Below are 24,219 nucleotides of genomic sequence, written 5' to 3'. Positions count from 1 at the left end.
AGTTTAATTGCATAGAACCGGGTCCGGGAGGAAGGTGTGCGAGATAAATGTGAAGGCAACCGTAACTGCCGCAAGGTAAGACGGACGATGGAATACGGATGATGTCACTCATTTAACTACTGAGTCAAAAGTTAAGTTATGTTATTAGAAAATACAAAAGCAAGATGACACTTATTTTATGGGTATAAAAGTAATGCGTAAAAATGTCATATGTATTAGAAGATCTGCTGCCGGACCGATGGTTGTCGGCTGAATAGCTGTGTAATTTTTGCCGTGGATGAACAGTATTGGAAGTAGCCGGCCCCAGAGTTGTAGGCATGATATTGTAAGTTATCAAAATGTCAATAAAGTCTTGCATAAAAAAAAAAATATTCCACATTGGGCGGACACACCCTTTTTTGCACCTGAAAGATTTCTGAAAGTAGCATGCCCTTATCAGAAGCATGTAGTTATCACATCGTTCATTGAAATGTCTGAGTGCTAGCAAGGCAGAAGTATCAGGGGGAGAAGAAATTGTTACAGCTTCCAGGAGAACAGAAGGGTGTTCCCTTTACTGCATTATTTTAAGCACCAGCTGTTAATTCTAGACAGGAATTCTGACAGCCTTCTACACACAGGAGTTGCTTACACCTTCAGCATTCGCTGATTAAAGTGGTGTTGGGTTTGAAAGTGTGGAGAACAAAGAGCTTTGTGGGTGTCTGCTTCTACTTGTCCTTCAGCACTGGGCATGCCAAAAAACGTGCTTTGGTGGGTGTAGTTAAAGTAGCTGGTGCACTGTAGATATTACCTGCTTATTGCCCGTTTCTGCTGGTGCAGTCGCATCAGTATATAAGCAAGTCCCAGAAAACAGGCACTAGCCCTTCTCTTCCTAAACAGTTTTAAGGAGCTCTCAGAATTTCCTTCAAAAAGACATTCGCTGTCAAAAAGTAAATCGATGAGTATGACCATAGTAACCTCAATATCTTCTGAGAATATTTCTGACTATAACAAAGCATGCCGGCATATCAGAATTTATATGCCGGTTGATCTGACAAACGCAATTGGAAGGGTTAAGGTAATGCCAAAAGGAGAAAAGGCCAAATACACATATTTTTCATTTAATCAGTTATTTTTTTATGTTTCTCAAACATATACAGAAATAGATACAAAAAATCATGTGGGGTGTCCCCAGTGAAACTGGAACCTAAAACATGGGTGACATATTTGTGAAAATGGGTGACTGGTTTCCTAAAGCACTATAAAGTCGACCATTTTGAAATATATACAGAGTAGAACACGGCTATATACAATGGTATGCGCTGGTTTAATGGTTCCCTTTAGTTTCTTTAAGCACATTACCTTAACCCTTCCCATTGCGACTGCCCACATTCTTACCAGTATAGGTTTTTGTACTATTCCACAGGAACCATTGTCTCTGATAATAATTTGACCATCCTGGTTCCATGTGAGTAGGGTCCCCTTGTTCCTTAATTTCGGTTGATCTGACAAAGGCATGGCTCATGCCAGGATTGGTGCAGAGGACACTTTTTGGCCACTTTTCCAAGCATTTATCTCATTCTATACCTGAAGGGCCCTTGCATGTGGTGTAACAGAAGCTAAGTTGCCACAATGGTGCTTTTAGAACTGATGACAAACACATGCAGGCATAGCTTTTAGCATCTATTTTTCTTATTCACAAAAAAAAGGTTCTCTCACCTTTCGTGCCAGGATTTTTCTCTTTTTCTTCTCTTCTTCCGATCCATGGTGTGACTGGGCTCGTGTCAGTCTTCTGTGTTGGTGAAGCTATAACAGTCAATGCAGGTGAAAGCAAGGTCATTGATGAATCAATAGATATATAATGTTCAAACTGACACAGTCATTAGTCATCAACACTAGTCATGGGCATGCATTCTGTAAATTATTCTCTACGTTGACATAGTTGTCAGCGTAAGGCACACCTAATGGATCAGTCACTATATAATCGCTGAAGTGATCAGATGAGTACTGCCACGTTAACAGCTTGAAAAACCTTTCAACCTGCAAACGTGCTCATAGTTTATTTGCTCGACAGGCGAAAACAAAGACTAAGCAAGTTACCTGCTTCTGTTCTTCGACTAATCGCTTTTCAATGCATTCTTTGGCTGTTTTCAAGGCCTCTTTTAGCTTTGTGGGAATCTGAAATTAAAAGGAAAAATTAAATAATAAAGGAGAAAAGAAATGTTTATAACACAAGCTATCCCCATAGAAGGTTATTCGTACCACCTCTTATAGACACGGTATTCATTTTCAGCAAAGTCAGTGACTTTTACTGCAGGCTCGTACTAGACTGTTAGGCATTAAACGGGTGCAAGGCCAGTGTGCTGGCACACACACACACATATATATGCACAAACACGTATGCACACACACAAATTAAACAAAGTCAGATACATACAACTTAGTTGAGGTCTTAGTGTGCATGTAAGACCTCAAGTTCAAAATCAAGGAATCCTCTTTGCCAGCACTTGCATCAGTTCCTCTGAAAAATCAGCTGATGGCCCTAGTGATTGCTTGAACAGTTTGTTAATCTAATGTGCACTGAAAAAATCGAATGGAGTCTTACAGGGGACATCAAAGCTTTTAATACATACCACTTCATGTAGTGGGTAGTTCTGGATGTTAAAGCTGCATGTAAACACGTAAGTAATCATGATCTATTGGCATAATATGAAGACAAACCGGACAACAAATTGTATTGCAAGGAAAGAAATGGGTCTTAACGTTTGGTGGCAAATTATAGCAGGATTGGATCATGTAGGCCAGGCACAATTTAGTCCCATTCTCCTAGTGACAACCTTACCATGGCTAAGGATAAAGTTGGAAGCAATTGTTTGTAGGCATTACTTGAACAATATGAATATGAAACGATGTAGACCAATAATTGAATGGAATCTTTCCAAGGTGCCCATCATGGAACTCTCGGTTGATAAAGACTATATACAAATCTGAGTTAAATGAGGTAGTTATAACAGATGACAGGGATGACGGCTATAAAAAAGATTGCCAAAAAGAACAAGTTACTTACCTTCGGTAACGCTTTTTCTGGTAGATACAATATCTGCCTGTGGATTCCTCACCTTGTGAATATACCCCTTGCGCCAGCAACGTTCGGAAAATTCTTCGTAGCACGCCGGCGTGAAAGACGTCATAGGAGCACGGCATCGCGCGCGACTCCGTCTGACGTCACCGACTCCATATAAGGCCCACGTCGGCGTGATGACGTCAGTTCCGCCCTTTTTTCCGTGCCTTCGAGGCACCCTGACGGACCAACGAGTATATATATATATATATATATATATCTATATATATATACACAATGTACACAGTACATGCAAATCAAAAGCAATTAAAGTGCAAAACTATACAAAATCAGATATACAAAACCATAATTACATTTGCACATAAACCCAGGTATAGCAGAGTGGACAACGGGGAGGCGGGTGGGTCAGTGAGGAATCCACAGGCAGATATTGTATCTACCAGAAAAAGCGTTACCGAAGGTAAGTAACTTGTTCATCTGATAGATACATCTGCCGTGTGGATTCCTCACCTTGTGAATAGAGTCAAAGATTTGCTAGCTTTCGCGCCAAGAATTTTCAATTCTATTAAGGACACGGAGGCGAGGATTATGCTTCTCAAACTTTACTGCATCAACACAGCAGCCAATGAAAATGTATTATTTTCGCAACAAACAAAATATTACTACATTTCCCATGAACACCATGGTTATAGGCACGCCCCCATAGTCCATAAGAACCCTCTGCGTGCGTTACACATCCTCTTTCTTTGAGGCGAAAGTCCATTGCCTGAACCAACACAAACTCCAACTTGGAAAAATAACTTCAGCCCAACAGCTTGACGTCCATCGTCTCTCAATCCGACTTTTTCTCAGCTCCTGGAAAAAGGATAACACCACCGTAATCACTGAAATACAGGGTGGGCAAGCGTATGATATACAACATTAAGCCGGGTGGGATAATCCTCGCCTCCGTGTCCTTAATAGAAGTGAAAATTCTTGGCGCGAAAGCTAGCAAATTTTTGATTCTATTACAGGACCGGAGGCTTCAGATTATGCTTGGTTTAAAGCTTGATTAAAGACCACAGAAGTAATATCTCCCACCGGCTTATAGTAAAATGTTTTAGAAGTCGATTCAGATGACCAATCAGCACAACGCATAATATCTTGGATACTCAATCCCAACCCAAACGATTTCGACGCCATTGCGCCTCTAACAGAATGAGCACCAAATATTCTAGTATCTACACCAGCTTCGGCCATCACAAAACGAAGCCATCTAGCAATCGTGGCAGCAGCCACAGGTTTGAAGGGTTTCCGAATGGCAATCAACAATTGTTTACAACCCTGCGGCCGCAAGGCCTTAGTACATTCCTCGTAAGCTTTCAAGCAATGAACCACACACAATTTGTCATTTGAAGGAAAAGCATTATATGAAATGTGACGTGACAAAGTTTTAGTGCGACCTGTAATATGAAAGGAAACCCCTTCCGGGGTGAACACTCTACCTGTTACGTCGAGCGCTCTCACATCCGAAGACCGTCGGCAAGACGATAAACACAATAACATAGCTATTTTTGCCGATAGCTGCTTTCTGGAAAGAAGAGCATTACTAGGCCACGTATTGAATAACGAAAGCACTAAGGATACATCCCACAATCCTGTATATTTGGGCGCGGGCGGCTTGGCCGCCCTGATGCCTTTTAATAGCTTGCATACCATCGGGTGCATGCCAACCGGTTTCCCGTCTATTTGGGCATGCCCCGCCGAAATTGCCGACCGAAAATTATTAACCGACCGGTACGCTAAACCCGATCCGGCCTTTTCCGTCAGAAAATTCAGAACCTGGGGCAACTCTGCCCCCACGGGATCCAAACGTCGTCCCACGCACCAATCCACCCAGTTCTTCCAGGCTGAGGAATAACGTTTCCTGGTGGAAGGCGCCCATGCCTGCCTGATAAACTCAGCAGTTTCGTTCGAAATTCCCGGCAACTGCCACTGTTCCCGGAAAGCCTCCATGCCATCAGCGACAGCTTGCCTTCCAGAAGCAACAGGTGTTGTTCTTGTTGAGGGCCCTGCAGCAACCATTTCGAGTCCGGAAGCATCCGCGGGAAATCGCAGCTCCATTGCAAGAGCTTGGGAAACCAAGCCTGAGACGTCCACCACGGAGTCACCATGACTATCTCCGCCTTCTGTCTGATTACCTGAGTCATTACCCTGGGTATCATGAGGAATGGAGGAAACGCATACTGCGTCCCTTGAGACCAGTCCTGGAGAAAAGCGTCCGTTGCCGCCGCCATCGGGTCCGGTCTCCAGCTGAAGAACCGGTGAATCTGAAACGAGAGCCTGGAGGCAAACAGGTCCGTCTGAAACGGGCCCCACGTGGCCTGAAGCCACCGAAAGACACGAGGGAGCAGCTTCCACTCGCTGTAATCTCTGAGATGTCTGGAGTTCCAATCCGCTACTTGATTGGCTTGGCCCGGAATATATTCCGCCACTACCGAAATCTGGTTCTGGAGACAATAATGCCAAAAATCCTTGGCTATTTGGACAAGCATCGACGACCTCGTGCCGCCCAGCTTGTTGATATACCTCACCGCCGACACATTGTCCAAGCGGAGGAGGATGCAACAAGACGTCTGTTTCGGGGACAAAGTGCGAATCGCAAACGACCCTGCTAACAATTCCAGACAATTTATGTGCATTTCCAGTTCTTGCGCCGACCATCTGCCGCCTGTAGAAATGTCTCCACAGCGCGCGCCCCAGCCCCACCTGCTGGCGTCGGACTCGATCACAACTTCTGGTTGTGACCCGAAAATCGCCCTGCCATTCCAGGCATCCACGTGACTTAACCACCACTGTAATTCCGTCCGTACTTCTTCCGAGAGAGGTACCGAGTCTGTGTACGAGAGACCCCTCCGAAGATGTTGTATCTTGAGCCTCTGGAGGGCTCTGTAATGTAACGGCCCTGGAAAGATAGCTTGAATGGACGATGCCAGAATGCCCACTACTCTGGCCAGCGTCCTGAGAGTCACCACCTGACTGTCCAACAACTTCCGTATCTCTGATTTCAAATCCCGCAATTTGGAATGTGGAAGGGATAGTTGAGCCGACAGCGAATCTATCGTGAAGCCCAGAAAGTCCACTGATTGTGTCGGAACCAGTACCGATTTCTTTGAGTTTACTACAAAACCCAAGTTCTGGAGTAAAGACATGGTCATGTTCAGATGCCGTAGGAGACCGAGTCGATCCTGCGCCATGACTAAAATATCGTCTAGATAGATGATCAGTCGAACCCCTCTTTCCCTGAGGAATGCGACCACCGGTTTCATCACCTTTGTGAAGCACCATGGAGCCGAGGAGAGACCGAAGGGAAGAGCCAAGTACTCGCAACAGTGGTCGCCCCAAATGAATTGCAGAAACCTGCGATGCGGGGGAAAAATTGGGAGAGACAGATAAGCGTCTTTGAGGTCCAGGCGGACAAACCAATCCCCTTCCTGCAGCAAATCTGCCAGGAGGTGGATCCCCTCCATTTTGAAATGATTGTAGGTAAGGTATTGGTTGAAATCCCTGAGGTTGAGAACCAATCTGTTTCCGCCTCCTTTCTTTTGGACAAGGAAGACGTTGCTGAAGAAGGACCGAGGGCCTCTCTGGACTCTGGCTATTGCCCCTTTCTTCAGCAACTCTTCCACCTCTTCGGTTATGAAATTGTGATCTTGTAGGGAAAAATGGAGAGGCGGGGGGGGGGGGGGAGAGCCCTGCACTGGGCGGGAATAGAATTCCAGATGGAACCCCTGAACCGTTTGCAGTACCCATGCATCTTGCGTTAAAGCTCGCCACTGCGCCATGCAATGCCGCGTTCTTCCCCCCAATGGAAGAATAGAAAGGTCTGGAACACTCACCGGAGTTCTGACTGGACTTGAAGTTGGCCCTGGTGTTTCCAGACTGGAAACGGCCCTTCGAGAATCTGCGCTTGGAAGGATAGAAAGTCCCACCGCGGGTGGAGTCCCACTCTCCACGGCCACGGCCAAAGTCTCCACGTTGGGAGCCTTGCTGGAATCCTCGGCCTGACGAGCGGCCCCCGCCTCGTCCGGCCCTGTTGAAAACCCCTTGGTTCAGGGCTCGCTTGATACCGCTCTGGGCTTTGTCAAGGGCGGTGAAGGTGCCGACATATTTAGTAATGTCCTTCACGAACTTGTCGCCAAAGAGGAAACCCCCCGCCAGGGGTCCGGGTTCCGCTTCCGCCAGCTCTGTGAGGTTGCTGTCCATCCTTAGGAGTAAGGATTTCCGCCTCTCGGAAGATGTGGCGCAGTTCGCGTTGCCCACGAGGCAAATGGCGCGCTGGGCCCAGCCCGCCAGAATGTCTGGATCCACTGCGTCCGGACCCTCCTTGGCCTTCAGTGCCATTTCTAGAATTTTTGCCAGCGGTCCCACGACGTCCAACATCTTGTTCTGGCAGCCTCGCCAGGCCCTATCTAACCCTCTCTTCGGGTCCTTGGAGAATTTACGCAAGAACGTGAGCATGCTCGCGTCTATCTCAGGAGTATCGGTGACGCCATCTTCAATCTCAGGCCGGGGACACTCTGACCGTAAACGATTATGACCTCCCTGCTAAAAGGCTTGCGGAGGTTCTCGTAAAGATATTCAGCGACCGCCGGGGGAGGAATCCAGTCCGAGGACCGGGGGTGGATGATGTCCGCCGGGTCAAAGTTGAATGTCCCGATTTTTTCCTCTGCCGGATTCGGTTCGGATCTGGGCTTCTTAAAAGGAGGAGGTTGTTCCTCCGAGGTGTCGGTGTCGGTGCCCGTGTCCGTATTTGTGGTAGCCGTGTCCGTATCCACAGGCAGCGGGCGTTTAGACTTGGCCTTTCCGCCCACGGAGCGTTGGTCCGACGGCCCTTTCGCTGGCAGGGAAGCCAGAGACTGAGCATGCGGCCACTGCTGACCCGCCGAGCTCGTCTCGGAAGAAGTGGCTGCGTGTTTAGATTTCTGCTTCTTCTTCTTCCCATAGCCATGGCGTTTAGCAAAACCTTCGAGTTGTTTCCGAATAGGGCGCAGAGCCTCTGCAAGCGCCTGATGCACTGTCTGTGGGACTTGCGTCTCCATAGCTTTCGAAACCGAAGCCTGGACCGAGACATCCAGAGCTTCCACGATATTGTCCTCCAGAACAGCTTCACGCTGTCCGTCTACAATCTCCTCCTCATCCTGATGCTCCTCATCTGGGTAGCGAACCCAGCCCTCCATCTCAAGGGAACACCGGCCGACTGCCGAACAAAAGGGGAGGGTAACGGGGGGGGGTCAGCCCGGGCACACTTGAATTAATTCGACGGCAACGTTCCCCAAACCCCCTCAGCACAGCTGTAGTCAAGGTCAAAGACCTGGGCCCTTGATTCCGAGAGCGTGTGCACACCCTGGGCCTCGCAGATTTTACAACCAACAGGCTCAAGAGCGCTGGCGATCACACAGGGGGGACCTGCCGGTGTGTGGAACGCGTGAGCAATGCATTCGCAGAAAGTCAGGGAATCAGAACGAGGCGCGCCGCCCAAACGCTACCAAAACCGCCCAAAGAGCCCAAATTGGTAGCGTGGAGGTAGCGCGCGTCGACCGAGAGCCACCCGGAGAAGCGTCAGGGCGTACGAGGGAAGCCTCTGCGCGCCTTGCGGCCGACGGGAACAGGCTCGAATGCGTGAGAGCGGCAGCCCCTTTGCCGGCCAAAGACCGTTGTCCTGAACGCCAGAAGCGCGAGGACCGAAGGACTAACGTCCAAAATCAACGGCTCTGAAGTGGTTCGTAACTGACAGAGAAAGTGCAAAACAATTTCAACAGAAATAAAACAATTCAATTCGGAGCTACGGCTCAATCATACACACATAGCAAATCAACATATTTAACCCCAAAGGAACAACCCAAACACAAGCAGAGTGAGGGGACCCAGGGGAGGTGCACTTAACTCTGACTTGAGCAGCAAAGAAAGAGGATGTGTAACGCACGCAGAGGGTTCTTATGGACTATGGGGGCGTGCCTATAACCATGGTGTTCATGGGAAATGTAGTAATATTTTGTTTGTTGCGAAAATAATACATTTTCATTGGCTGCTGTGTTGATGCAGTAAAGTTTGAGAAGCATAATCTGAAGCCTCCGGTCCTGTAATAGAATCCCACAGCAGTCCCCACTCCCGGAGGAGGGTGTCCACTCTGCTACACCAGGAAATCTTGGAGAACAGAGCGCGCGAAGTGGCCGTCCCTCCTCACCTCAGCATCCAAGCAGTAGTGCTTCGCAAAAGTGTGGAGGGAGGCCCAAGTCGCGGCCCTGCAAATGTCCTCAACAGGAACACCTCTAGACAATGCAGAAGTAGCAGACTTCGCTCTAGTTGAATGAGCTCTAATACCCTCAGGAGGGTCCTTACCCGCCAGAGAGTAGCAAATCTTGATGCAGAGAATAATCCATCTGGAAAGTGTGCGCTTGTGCACCGATCTGCCCTTCTTGCAGCCAGCAAAACCCACGAAGAGCTGATCGTCTATTCGATAGTCTTTAGACCTATCAAGATAGAAACTAACCGCTCTCTTCGGGTCCAGGCGATGAAGCCTCTCCTCCTCCTTGGAAGGGTGTGGGGGAGGATAAAAGGTAGGAAGGGTAATGGATTGACCTAGGTGGAAGGGAGTAACCACCTTATGCCGAAAAGAAGCCCTGGTCCTAAGAACCATTCTTTCAGCATGGATGGACAAAAACGGGGGCTTGGAACTAAGAGCTTGAAGCTCACTTACCCGCCTTGCCGAGGTAATTGCAACTAAGAAGACTGTCTTAAAAGAAAGAAGCCTCATTGGACACTTGTGTAAGGGTTCAAACGGCGAACCCATCAGATAGGTTAACACAAGATTCAAGTCCCAATGAGGCACAATGAAGGGAGAAGGAGGGAACCTATTAGTGAGTCCCTTCAAAAACCTCAATACCACAGGAGATTTAAAAAGAGAGGGCTGATCCGGCAAACAGAGAAATGCCGATAAGGCTGAAAGGTAACCTTTGACAGTGGCAACAGCAAACCCTTGCCGTGCCAGAGAAAGAGCAAACAACAAGATATCAGATAAATGAGCCTTTAACGGGTCAACATCCCTCTCCCTACACCAAGATACAAACTTAGACCACCTATACGAATAAATGGACTTGGTGGAGTCGCGCCTGGCAGAAAGTATGACATCCACCACATCGTGAGGGAGAGAGAAAGAATTCAGATTGCCCCGTTCAATCCCCAGGCATGAAGGTGTAATGTCTGGAGGTGGGGGTGTAGAACCTGCCCCTCCATCTGAGAGAGGAGGTCTGCCCTGAGAGGGAGACGGAGCGGCGGGTGAGAGGAGAGGTGGAGAAGATCTGTGTACCACACCCTTCTTGGCCAATCCGGGGCGACCAATATGACTTGGGCCCGATCTTGGCGAATCTTCCTCCCGAGGAATCAAGGGTATGGGAGGAAACGCGTAAAGGAGCTGACCTCCCCAGCTCAACTGAAACGCGTCCCCCAATGCTCCTTGCATCGGATACTGGAGACTGCAGAATGACGGGCAGTGAGCATTCTCGCAAGTGGCGAACAGATCCACCCGAGGAGTCCCCCACATCTGAAAGATGTTGCGAACAACCTCCGGGTGAAGCCTCCACTCGTGGTCGGCAGAGAACTGCCGACTGAGAATGTCCGCACGTACGTTCAGGACTCCGGCCAGATGATTTGCCATCAGACAAATCTGGTGGTCCTGAACCCAGGACCAGAGACGCAGAGCCTCTTTGCAAAGACACCACGACCCTACTCCTCCCTGCTTGTTGATGTACCACATCGCGGTCGTGTTGTCCGTCAGGACCTGGACCAACCGACCGCGAAGGGAAGGGAGGAATGCCTTGAGCGCCAGACGTATGGCCTACAATTCTAGAAGGTTGATGTGAAGCAACCTTTCCTCCGGAGACCAAAGACCCTTGACCTCCAGATCCCCCAGATGAGCACCCCACCCTAGAGTGGATGCATCCGTTATCACCGTGGCCACCGATGGTGGAAGCTGAAAAGGCTTTCCTTGAGACAGATTGCCTTCCATGCCCCACCAAGACAGATCCGCCGCAGTTTCTCTGGAGATCTTCACTGACTCCCCGAGATCTCCGTTGTGTTGATACCACTGCCTGCGGAGGCACCACTGGAGTGCCCTCATGTGCCAGCGTGCATGGTTGACCAGGAGAATGCAAGAAGCCATCAGACCGAGCAGGCGAAGGACCTTCAGGACCGGAACAACCGCTCCATTGTGAAATAAAGGAATCATTTCCTGAATGTCGCGAATCCTTTGCGGAGGAGGGAATGCACGACATACAGTAGTGTCCAGTACCACACCTATGAACAGGTTGCGCTGGGAGGGCACCAGGTGAGATTTGGGCACGTTTATCGAAAAACCCAACCTGAACAACAGCTGCGATGTCTCTTGCAGGTGATGAAGCACCTTCTCGGGCGACTTCGCTTTGATCAGCCAGTCGTCCAGATACGGGAATACAGGTATCCCCGACCTCCTGAGATGTGCCGCCACCACTGCCATCACCTTGGTGAAAACTCGAGGCGCAGTAGTAAGACCAAACGGAAGGACCGCAAACTGGTAGTGTTGCGATCCCACCGTAAATCGGAGATACTTCCTGTGCGACTTCAGGATTGGGATGTGAAAATACGCATCCTGCAAGTCGATTGACACCATCCAGTCTTCTTCCAACAGCGCTTGAAGAACCTGCGCAAGAGTGAGCATTTTGAATTTCTCCTGCTTGAGATAGAGATTCAAAATCCTGAGGTCCAGGATTGGACGTAACCTGCCATCCTTCTTGGGGATCAGGAAATACCGGGAGTAGCACCCCTGACCCCTTTCCTGCTCTGGAACCACCTCTATCGCACCTTTTTTTAACAAAGCCAGGACTTCTTCCTGCAGGCGAACAAGGTGGTCCTCCGAACAAAAACCCTGGCAAGGAGGGTAATTGGGAGGGAACTCCTGGAAAGGAAGAGCATACCCATTTTCTACGAGATTGAGAACCCAAAGATCTGATGTAACCGATTCCCAATCCCGTAGAAAATGAGTAAGCCGACCCCCCACCGAAGCCACATGATCCAGAATGGCGGATCTAGGGCTGCTTTGCTGCAGAGGGAGGGGGTTGATTATTAGAGGAAGAGGAGGAGGAGGAGGAGGCCTGGCGTCCACGACCACGGCCCCTTTGCTTTCCTCTGTAGGTTTTATACAGAGGATTCTGACGCTGCTGCTGCTGCTGCTGCTGCTGTCCTTGGTTGTAGGGACGAAAATTGGATCTGCCAAAACCCCTGAACTTCCTAGCCGCAGAGCCCCTTCTCTGAAGGCCCAAAGACTTCGCCGTAGCCCGGCTGTCTTTGAATCTCTCCAGAGCTACGTCAGCCTTCTTGCCAAAGAGGCCTGTCCCATCAAATGGCAAGTCCAACAATGTAGACTGAACATCAGAAGAAAAATCGGAGGACTTAAGCCATGCGGCCCTTCTTGTTGCAACAGTAGAGCCCATAATCCTGGCAACAGAGTCCACCGTGTCCATACCACTCTGTATAACCATACGAGCTGCAGCCTGAGTATCAGCAACCACCTCGTTAAAGTTCTTCCTATCGTCCTCTGGAAGCATAGAAGAAAGTTGTTTAACAGAGTCCATCAACGCATGAACGTATCTCCCCAAAAGGCAAGTAGCATTGGTGGACTTCAAGGCCATGCTACCCGAGGAGAAAATCTTTTTAGCAGACTGGTCCAATTTCTTAGAGTCCTTGTCTGCAGGCACCTGAGGGAAAGAGCCCGCAGCCCTGCTGGAACAGGCGGCCTGCACTACCAGACTCTCCGGTGCAGGATGCGAGGAAAGAAATTCAGGGTCATCAGGAGCCACCCTGTAACGCCTTGCCACTGACCTGGAAACCGCAGGAGCAGACAAAGGTCTCTTCCAGACCTCCTTTATTGGTTCAGTCAATGCCTCTGTAAAAGGAAGTGTAGGCTCCACAATTGAAGAAGGCGAATGCAAAACTTCCGTAAGGATGTTGGGCTTGTATTCAACTGTGGGCAAAGTCAAGCCTAGCAAATCTGCAGCCTTCCTAATAACAACATGATAGGGTGTTAAGTCCTTAGATGGAGTATCTGAAACGGATGGCAAACCCCACTCAGGAGAAAGTTCCAGGCCACTTGCGTTTTGAAGGTCCTCAAAACAATCCCCCTGATCTTGCAACTCTCCTTCCTCAACCTCGGAGTCCATATACTCCTTCTCCTCCAAGAGGCGTTGTGCCCTGCGCCTCGACCATTCCATGCGGACCGAAGTCGATGGATCCGGCAACGACTCTGACGGCGCCGGAGCCGACGTCGAGCGAGGATCCTGAGGACGGGAAGCACCACGATCCGAATCACCACGAAGCCGATCCGGAGTCGGCGAAGTCGACGACCTCGGCGGCGCCGTACCGAGCCAAGGAGTATAAGGCGTCGGCATAAACGGCATAAAGGGGGCCGGGGCATAAGCCTGGGGCACACCCAAATTGAAAGACAAAGGACCCATGGGACCAACAGGCGCACCAGTGGGGTACATTGCCCTCGAGTAAACTCCAAACATGGCGTTTAAAAACTGCGAGGGATCCTGACCTGGACCTGGAAAGGGTGGGTACGAACCCAACGGCCGCTCCGAAGGAGGCTGATCCGGCAAAGGCGCACCCTGGCCCTCTTGTTCTTCAGGCTCCACAGCCAGAGTCGGTGCTCGAGGAACCTCTTCTTCATGCACCGATGAATGGTGCGACTCCAGATCCTGTTCCGGCTCCTGAACTGGAGAACCAACGTGAGATCGACCCGGAGAAGGAGACATGAAGTCCTTGTGATGTTTACGTGACTTCTTCCTCGAATCCGAAGACTCCTTGCCAGAGTGGTGTCTGGAGTGATGTTTACTCCTCTTATGCTTCTTTCTCGAGGAGCTCGAAGCATGGCCCGAGGCCGACTTGGATCCGGACCTCGACCTCCCTCTGGACCTCGACCTCTCTCTGGACCTTGATCTCTCTCTCGACCTCGACTTGGCCCTCGAAGCCGACCTCGACTTCGACCGCGACAGCTGTCTCGACTTCGAGCGCCTGGACACCGACCTCGAAGACCTTCCGGCTTCTCTTTCCTTCACCTTTGCAAGCAGAAGCTTCGCCTCCCGCTCTCGCAAGGCTTTGGGGTTCATCTTGTCACAGGAACGACAGTTCTTAACATCGTGACCCGAACCAAGACACCACAGACAGTCGGAATGCGGATCGGTGATCGACATCATCCGGGAACAGGAACCACATTGTTTGAAACCTGTCTTCCTCAACTACATCCTCGGAGAAGAAGTGAATTCCAACAGAGAAACTGTAACAGCTAAACAGAGAAAAGATACAAAAGTATCGCAGAAGATCCCAGAAACCGTTTGCGTCGACGACGCGGAAAAAAGGGAACTGACGTCATCACGCCGACGTGGGCCTTATATGGAGTCGGTGACGTCAGACGGAGTCGCGCGCGATGCCGTGCTCCTATGACGTCTTCCACACCGGCGTGCTACGAAGAATTTTCCGAACGTTGCTGGCGCAAGGGGGATATTCACAAGGTGAGGAATCCACACGGCAGATGTATCTATCAGAAGAGAATATAAGATGTTGGTAGGGTGGAAGAAAAGAGAAAGCAATAAATAAAAAAGAGACTAATGGAGTGGCATATAGTAAAGATATGAGAGACTTATGGATATTTATTACCAAATGGTCAGTAGAAGAAGAGATTTAGCCAGAGAGTGTCATTACAATGGCAGGCTGACATGCCCATGAGGAAATCTGTGATGATGGAGGGATAAAAGCCACATTTTACTGAGATTTATACTACCTCTCCTGCTTTCCCACTTACTGAAACAGAAATCTATAAGCCCTTACAAAGCAAAACAGAAAGGCAGCCGTGCCTGAACTTATTTCCGGAGAGGAAAAAAAATATACCGGAGATATGAAACACCTCTTTTGCAAACATTTGTAGACAACATACATAGCATGGAGTTCATTAACTAAGGAAATAGAGGTACCAACGTTCTCTCCTAAATGCCCAGGTTATCATTTGGCCATAGTCTTATACAGGAGAGCAGATGAGGGTGTTCAGAGTGAGGGTATAATGGCAACCCACAAACAAGGAATTCAGGCAACTAAGACTGCTACAGATCAGACGCTACACCTTTACGTATCTCTTTTGAGAGCAGTACATGCCAATTTCGAAATAAATATAGGTCACCTCCAATGATTTTCAAGGAGCAACAAGACTAATTTGTGGCTTAACCTCTAAATGGGTTTCAAAAAGGGATTCTTTAAACTGCGAACTGTGTTTATTTGATAGAAATGCTGGTTGTAGTAAGAGTAGGCCACAGAAGAGAAAGAATGGAACTTTGTGGGATAGGTAGAGCAGTACTCCAGAGGCGAATACTGTCACCCCTACTATTTATCCAACATGACACAAGATTGTGCTCTCTCAGGTTCTCTTGCCAGCCCTAGTAAATCAGCTGTCAAAAGTAGTAAAAATAATATATACCTAATGTTATTATTTGTGCATCATACAGTCCTGGTAGCTAAAATGGGGAATGCCCTGCAGGGAATGTCAAGGTTGCTTCAGCATTTTGTTTGTGGGGAAAAATATAAAGATCAATATAACTTACATGGTGCTGGGAATATGCCCTTAAAAGGTGTAAAAAAACGTTTTGGGGAGTTATGGGAAAACTGAATAGATGATCTCATCCGATAACCTTGGGCTTCATTTGAAGTAATCAATGTCACAGAAAAAGCACAATATAAATTTTACCTGCATTGAAAAAGTGCAATGGAGAATCTTGAAATTTGCATAATATATGGGGAAATCGTGTGGAAGCTACAGTGAAATGTATTCTGCCAAATCAGTGGTCAAAGTTTGTTATGCAACAGAGGCGTGGGGACATAATATTTCCAAGAGAAACTGTTTTCCAAAAATATGTTTATTGAGTGAGTTCTTGGTACACCTGTCTTTTGTGTCCTTTTTCAAGCAGGCTTACATTATTTACATTTATGTAGTTGGTGGAATCCTTTACATGCTGGGTTAAAATTTTGGAGAAACATGAACCCTACCTTACACTTATGCTAATGAATGAGATATATAAATCACGTTTCCCTCTGTAGAGTCCATGATTTAGGAATACCGGGAATTATTTTTCTTTGTTAAAACATTTTACCTGGTTCTAAGATCCCTGCCCCTACCCGAGAAGATAAAAAAGGTTACTCAGTGAAACATTTAAAATACATTATTGAGAAGAAAATACTGAAACCTACAAAGATGAACTCTGTTCAGTGATATACAACCCAATGACCAACAGGAGAGACGTATAAACAAGTTTTATGCCTATGTAGAAGATCAGATTCTGTATGAACTTACTTCCAATACTATCTAAGTAGAGGATATGGCAAAGAAAACTTGCTTCAATTCTATCCAATATTTGCCAATGTAGGTATATTAATGGAAGACTATATGATCCACCTATCCTTTTATGTACGAAGTTAAGCCTGGACTGCTTTATTTATGGCATACTACTGTAATTGGTAATGAAAAGTAACAAACCAGTCTTATTGTTTCCATCTGCACATGTAACTACAACCTAGCAAAGCAAAACATTAATCACTCTAGTTGCCAAACAGTCCTGAGGATCATCCATCCCTATGGTTAATTGTTGGCCATATCACCCATCAGTATGGCTAACTGTTTTGGAATCATAGACTCAGAGGCAAGGGTGTCAATGTGAATATTCTGGGGGAGTTTCTAAGTCCCATTGAAAAGTGGTGACAAACAATATGGCTGTGGCAAGAAACATATGGTAATTTGTTAATGCAAAAAGCCATAGTAAATGGCTTTCTTTGGTAGGAAAGAATATACTAAAAATAGGGTTGTAAGGTAAGGAGTTTCTCATTGGAGGAATTATTTTGCTCCATGAAAAAAAGAAACAAAACATATCATTGTACACATCTTTCATGAGCATAGCAGCGGATTGTCCATTTTTTACCGAAATGATTGTTCACAATCTATACCTTGAATTGCGGCTTTTCAGAAGTTGAAAGGTGGACATCACTGAACAGCCTAGTAAAGAAAAAAACATGTAAAAGACTTAATACTTATCTCCTTATCTCTATATACACAACATAAGCTTTTCTTAAGGGGAGGCACCACTCAGAAATACATGCATACTATACAGGTACTTGAGTATACTCATTGCATTCTGCATATTCTATACAAGCAATGAATATACACTTGAACATCAGAGTACATATACATCTATATTGAATTAAGAGCTCTAACATATCAGTAATTATTTATTTTTAAAACTAGTAACTTAAGTACTAAATAAATGTTCATTATACTACATAATAGGACATTTTGTTATAAGAAATATTCTAAATGGATAAGAGGCACAAAAACAGACTGTTTTAATATACAATTTTACTGTACATTTTCAAAGACAGGAAATACTTTTACATACCTGTAGCGGCTAAGTAATGTTTTAAGATCATATGATCAAAAACATTAAAAAAGAATCAACAAAACCAAACATTCATTGAGGTGAAGCAACCACTTCATAGTCTGTAACTAATTTTTAGCCCAAGTCCCCAACGTAATCACCAAGTGATAGACAGTGAAGCTATTAACTAAAATTCAAGAAAGGAATAAGGCAGAAACAATTTAGTAAAATCTGAACTCGTTTTCTATTCACAACAGAAGGTCAGAAAATTAAAAAATACACGTTTTGCGTGTCAATATGGACAAAAGCAGAGTGTTATTGGAAAAAGTAACAATGAGCAACTCGGCCAACGCATATTGAGCTTACTTTTGCCAACTCTGAGACAAATATCGAACACGCTCCAATGAAATGAATCACTTTGGGACTTAAACCCTCTGACATGGTGGTATTAACACCTACAAGCATTTTCAAGACACCTTATTAAATCTTCAACATCTGTCCAATGCTTAGATGGCTATAGTAAGAAGGCCTAGCAGCAATACTTATAAAATCATTGGGGCCTATTTAATATCTCTAATACAGTTATTTGAGGGCCAAGGAAGAGAGGCTGGTGCTCCAGGGTTAAGGAAACTTTAAAGATTGATGACCAAGATATGCAGAAAATGTTTTGCAATCCGTGTAGGTTTTAACAACCGTAGTGGACAACTAGAATGTGAAAGTTATCTGTAGCTCGTACCCTAAAGGAAATTTATTCTGAGAGGGCACAAGCATTATTACAACATTTCTTCCACTGCTGCAGTACTAATAAGCAAATGGCATAGTGGTTTACTGTGACTCTTCCACAAGTGTTCTCATCGAACTAAACCTCTATAAAAGAACATCTCAACTCATTAACCTAAAAGAGTTTAAAAACGAAGCTCACTTCAACCATAACCTGTTCTAAAATGTAGGCATATTCTAATACAGGTTGTTTAGATTGGAACTCAAATGAAGGCAAAGGTTTGCAGGAACCTCTTTAATACAATTTTCCATTCTGAGATGCACTGCAAACAATAGGTACCAGCTCCTCTAAAAAAGCCTAGGTCAACTCTGCAGTTCATCTGATGCAGCACTTCCCCATCTGTGCTCTAGACTAATACTATAAATTACCTCAAAGATGCAACAGTTGAATGCACTTTCTGACCAGGAGGTACCCAAATGAGCATGAACACGTTCAAAGTGTTTAACCGAAACAAAATTAGGTCTAGGGACAGAGAAAGGATTGCACTAATTTTTTTTTATACATGTCACTGAATCACAAGGAGCAGGAGGAATATCCCCATTTGATAATTAGGAGTACTAAAAATCAGTGGCAAGTTGTCGGTCTCAAGGGTACAATGAAAAGTGCTAAACACTTTGCAGCAGAGTACAAATGCCTTTCTGTCCAGCTCTGCTATAGAGCAGGCCGTGGCTACAATTAGACTCTTTCATCTGGCAAATGACTGTCCAAAATACTAAGTAAAGTAGTCATTAATGTAGATATCATGTCCTACAACCCTAAATTAGGTTAACTATTTCTGAAGCGCTAATCCACTGACCGTGGTATCTTGGCACCAACAATATCTTTGTACTAAATGCACCCAGGCTACAGTTCCTACAGCTGCTGATCATAGCTGATCATAGCTGCAGTGCAGGATGCAAGAGACACTTTAACTAAACTGCAACATTTACATTAAAAAAAAGATGATCACTTTTATCCCCCTTGAATTTAATAAAATAACTCTAAAAAAAATCCAGAGCGAGATCACAAGCTTCATATGGTCTTCAAAAAATCCTAGAATTGCCTGGAACAAGTTAAGAAGGAAAAAAATCCAGGGGGGCATTGCAAGCCCTGATCTCTATGATTATTGTAGAGCTTTCCAATTTAAATCTAATAGAAAGCTCCTATGTGTTTTTAATTGCTACCCTTTGTATTTCCAGACTATGACCGGTAAAACCAGCCACTTTCTATATAAATTCGGACACCCGAAGTTCTTTAAAAAAATTAAACTAAAGATGCTGAAATCCGCAGCCAAATTGTGGTTTAGCATAAGATGCACTCTAAACATTCCCTATTATAGCGACCTGGCCCCCATCTGGGATTCTCCTGGCACCCCTGAGTGCCTTAAAGACAAACTAGCTCTCCCTATAAAAGCAGCTGGTCTAACCACGTGGGGTCAACTGATGTCTGGAAACAACCTTTTGGAGTGGAATATCCTATCCTCCAAGACTTTGGGCACACTTTCTAAATTCAAGTTCTATCAACTTTCAGGTTGGTCGAAATCATTAAAAGAATCTAGATCTGGGAACCCTTCCCTGGAAAGTGAAATGCAGAAAACAGACACTATTCATAAAGAAATCGCACTTTGGTATTGGGCCTTGATTCTGGGAGGAGAGGAAGATTTCAGGATTCCGGAGAGAGTATGGGGGAAAGATCTGCCGACGCCGGAGTTAAACAACCAATGGCAAGTATCTATGAGTAAATGCTGGACAATCTTGTCTTCAGCTGCCTTAAAGAGAAACCATCTTTTCACCTCTCATAGAGCCTACTGGACCCCTAAAAAGTTATCGAAGTTTGCTGGGTCAACGGTGAAGGCCTGCCCCAAATGTGGGCTGGAAAGAGCCGACGATCTACACATGTTTCGGCAGTGCCCCCTTCTCGACGGCTTCTGGAATGATGTGGGTAAGACCTTGGATGGGGTGTTAGGAAGACATCTAAATGTAAGTACCGACTTAATTATCTTTGGGGTGAGGAGCTCAAATGCATTTGATAAGCTTTCTACTCTCCAGGAAAATCTCCTTTTTTTATTAATTTTGCTTGCAAGGAGAGAAATTTGTATAAATTGGGTAAGCTCTTCTCCTCCAATTCATAGTGATTGGTTAAACTCCATACTAAGAATCTATAGACTTGATAAAAGAAAGGCCCCCAGAAAAAAACTCAAGTTCTGGGAAATCTGGGAAAATTACCAGCAAGGTGCAAATTAAATAATGGAGGTATCCAAGATGTAAAACTGGCTGTGTGATTGATACGACAAACGTTTACATAAGTCCAATGATTATGTGTAAGCAATGGAAACGCAGGAGAAGGCCTGCTGAGTAGCCATAATGGCTAGCTCCACCCCCCCGTACTCAATCCTTCTACAAAGTATTGGAAACAAGGGGACCCTCCTCTCTCATAATTGACGCTCCAGGGGAACTGTCCAGTTACACACACCCTATGTTAGGACAGTGAAGGGTAAGATTCAATGAGAGAAAGGGGCCCCGACAACTCCTTACTTCAAATATTGCACTTATGAGGACTAAAAAAAAAAAAAAAAAAGAAAAAAAAAAAAAATGAATGCTCTTCAAAATAGAGGAGCCAGTGTTACTGTAGAACAGCTGCCCTTCCTTCCCTTGTGAAAGAAGGGTGACACATATAGTTTACATTATGAACTAGACTGCAGTGCATGCAAGAGTGTAAATAAGAGACAGAATCTATGATAAGCTGTTGTATTTGATAAGGTGGGTGTTAAGGAGTGCTTTCAACCCTGAAATGATGTTGTCTCTTTAAACACTGGCGAAACAAAAATCTCAGGGTAATTAACTAGTAAAAACAATAACAAGATTCAAAAAAATATTTTAAAAAGTACACATAAGTAATAGGTTTAGGTGTTAGGGTAATTTAAGAGGTTACAAACAAATTAAACATAGGAGTGACGTTTATAAAATTATAAAGGAGTTGAGAAGCATGGGGAGGTTCCCTCTTTTTATTGAAATTTTTTTTTATTAAACATGTGAATGCAACACCTAATTAAAATAAAAGGATAGAGATATGGGTAAAGAGTAAAAGTTAAAAAGGAGGACGGCGATATTGAGAACTCTCCTGAAAAACAGGAATTTAGTCAAAACTGCAAAAATAAAAACAGCAATAATGAGATTAAATTTTAAATTGTGAAATAAGTTCCCACAGGTTAATGAAAATGCAATAAAAAATATTTAGGACTCAGTAATTAATCGCAGTGAGATTAATTACCCAAGATAAATCATACAGACACCTTCCAACATATCCTTGGGCTCAAAAGCCAGAAAAGCAACTTCAAAAAACAAGAAACATCACATTTCCCAGAGTGTAACTGTATGTCAGAACTTTTCAGAAGAAACTCGTGGGATGACTTTCTTCAATTATTGCACACCACACCAAAACATCTTATTTAAAAATGGAATCCCAAAGATATACACTGTTCCTTTGGAAAAGGTGGTTCTTGTGGCAGAGACCTACTTGTGACTGGCAGTCTTATATGGCTCAGTTCTAGCCAAAATAAATTCTAGAGCCTTGAAGCTGCCAACTGGTAGCAAACAGCCAGTGCATCCCTGTGTGTGATTTGCTTACATGATAACCCAGATTAAAAGTCTGTAATATGCAATATAAATTGTTAAGTAGATAACAAGGGAAGGTAGTTATTTTAAACTTAGCTATGTTGTTACTTTCCTCAACACAATCTACACATTAGGCCCCTACTTTACCTTTTAAAATGAAGGTCTCCTGAATCACAGGTCTTTGTCAGGTTACATTTTTGAAATTACCACACAATTGAACTTATGCTGAGTTACAAGAAAAGGGTCTGGTAGGACAGCTGGTGTTTTCCCACTTTGTCTTGCAAGGTGATTATGCCTACCTGTAAAATTTTGTTTTTATGTGATGTATTCAATTAAGTGAAAAGCTTTAGAGCCTATATGCGGCTTATTAAATATTCTAGGTTTTGGGTCTTACATGGTGCTGATTGAAGCTGCAGCCCTTTAATTCAGTGCTTAGTGGAGGTGAGGTGTTCCACTGAATCTATCACTGTGTTCAAGAGGCCAGGTTAGCTAATCCCCTAACTATAAAGCACAGCCAGTATTAATGTATTACGAGTAACAGACAACTGCTGGGCACCTGAAAATATAACCAGCATTTGCAATGCAATAGATCTCGCATTTACGTGAGTTTGAGCTATTGACATTGCAAATAGCAATGCCTTTTATTTTTGTTTTTAAAACCTAAATAAAAGGCATTGTCATTTACATTGCCAATAGCTTAAACTCTCACAAATGCGAGACTTATTGCATTGCAAATGCTTATTTTGTTATTGCATCTACACATATCACGCAACAATGAACTTAAGCCAAATGCGATTCAGGTCTGTTGGTAGCAGCAGTTATTAGCCTGTTGTTGCAGCTTCTTCGGCCTCATTGTGTTGCTAGAAGGCTGTAGTTTCTCTCACTTGGCCATGACGTCATGGCTGCCCTCCTCCCTCGGAGGAGTCCTGTCAGGTGAGGGCAGGTGGCCGGCTCTGGCACTTTTAAAGTGTCAAGCTCTCACCTCGGGCTGCTCCGTTCGGCGGCGGCCAAGGACGCGACACAGGAGGCTGGCCGGAAACTGTCCTAGCGAGTTGTTCCCTAGGTGTCCGTTCTGGCAGGGGTGCAGCAGCAGTTCGTTGCCCAACACTCGAGTTAGCAGCCCCACCCACCCTGGAAGAACCAGTAGCCACAATGTGCCTCAGAGACGGGTACGGCTTGTAGAGAGAGCAATATCTTTTTTGCGTACGGGAAAGATACAGTTTATCCAGTGTTCACCATAGCAACGAGTACTCCATGCCCCGCGCCGGTAGCTTAAATTTCTTTCCAGGCATAGCGGCAGTGCATATTTTATTCAGTGCAGTAATTTTGGAACGTCCTGATGCGTGGTACTTAAGGCTGTATGTTTGGGGTTTTTCTGTAATTTAATTAGTATTTGATATTTGCCTCCTATGCTTTTTGTTACTGAGATTATTGTTACTGAGATTAGTTTCTCTGTTTAGTGTTGTCGAATGTGTTCATAGACCAGTCCAGGCTCCTATTTTGCGTATGTTTTATTTCTGTTTGTGATGGATTAGCTTTCTCTCTTGCGCTTTCCTGGTCTCGTCATTCCAGCGAAACACGTTCATTCAGTGAGATTTTAATTTGGTCACAATCTGTGGCTTTTTGATGGCACATATATTCTTCCGTATGTGCAGGTTTATGTCGTTGCTGTTACTGTTTGTAGAACAATTTAGTTTATTATGTCTCTCATCTATGTTTACGTCCTGTCACCAGTCATAGAAGGGGCCCTCAGTCTGGCTCGTGCGGTTGTTATGGTGAAGCAGGCGCTGAGCACGCGCAGTGCTCAAGGAAAGCTCCTCAATGGGCTGCTCCTCCATCGGCATGCCCCGCGGGCCTGTGGAGCCTGACGAGACCATCCATATCCCGCAAGAACGACAGCCTGACCCACAAGAGCCTGAAAGTCATCCTGAACCTGCGCCCTGCCCAGTAGTGAGCCCAGAAGAGCCCCTGAAGAGGTAGAGACGGCAGTAAGGGGGTCGGCAAACTGAAAGGGAGTCGAGTGGTGGGAGCGAAGTGAGGGCAACGCCGGGCGCAAAACTGAAAGCGCTGTGGGAGCGCACGAGATGGCGTCGCCGTGAGCGTTCACGCATAGGAGGATCGCCGGAGAAGACATGGAGCCTGATACCGAGACTGACCTACTGCCAAGGGAGAGGGACACGCTGAAAGAGCCCGGTGAGTGGGGGGGAGTGGGGGGGGGGGGAGATGTGTGTGTGTGCATGTCTGTGTGCAGAGTGGGGCTTAGTTGTAGGGGGGAGGGGGGTGTCTCTGTGCGCTCCTGTGTGT

The 24,219-nt window shown here is 45.7% G+C and overlaps 1 protein-coding gene across 4 annotated transcripts in view; it reads right to left on the bottom strand.

Annotated features, from left to right (window-relative positions):
- The window catches only part of PXK (PX domain containing serine/threonine kinase like), a 363,685-nt gene that overhangs the window by 77,686 nt on the left and 261,780 nt on the right, over positions 1–24,219 (bottom strand). For all 4 annotated transcript variants that reach the window (XM_086939058.1, XM_086939056.1, XM_086939057.1 and 1 more), the window contains exons 13-15: positions 17,114–17,162; positions 2,077–2,154; positions 1,696–1,782 (exon numbers count right to left, since the gene is read on the bottom strand). In XM_086939058.1, the coding sequence (XP_086795184.1) occupies positions 1,696–1,782; positions 2,077–2,154; positions 17,114–17,162 (214 nt within the window). The remainder of the gene's footprint in view (positions 1–1,695; positions 1,783–2,076; positions 2,155–17,113; positions 17,163–24,219) is intronic.

The sequence above is a fragment of the Lissotriton vulgaris genome, chromosome 9, assembly GCF_964263255.1.
Source record: "Lissotriton vulgaris chromosome 9, aLisVul1.2, whole genome shotgun sequence".
Classification (NCBI taxonomy): Eukaryota; Metazoa; Chordata; class Amphibia; order Caudata; family Salamandridae; genus Lissotriton; species Lissotriton vulgaris.
Note: the sequence above shows the minus strand (reverse complement) of the source record. Positions and strands in the feature narration are given on the sequence as shown.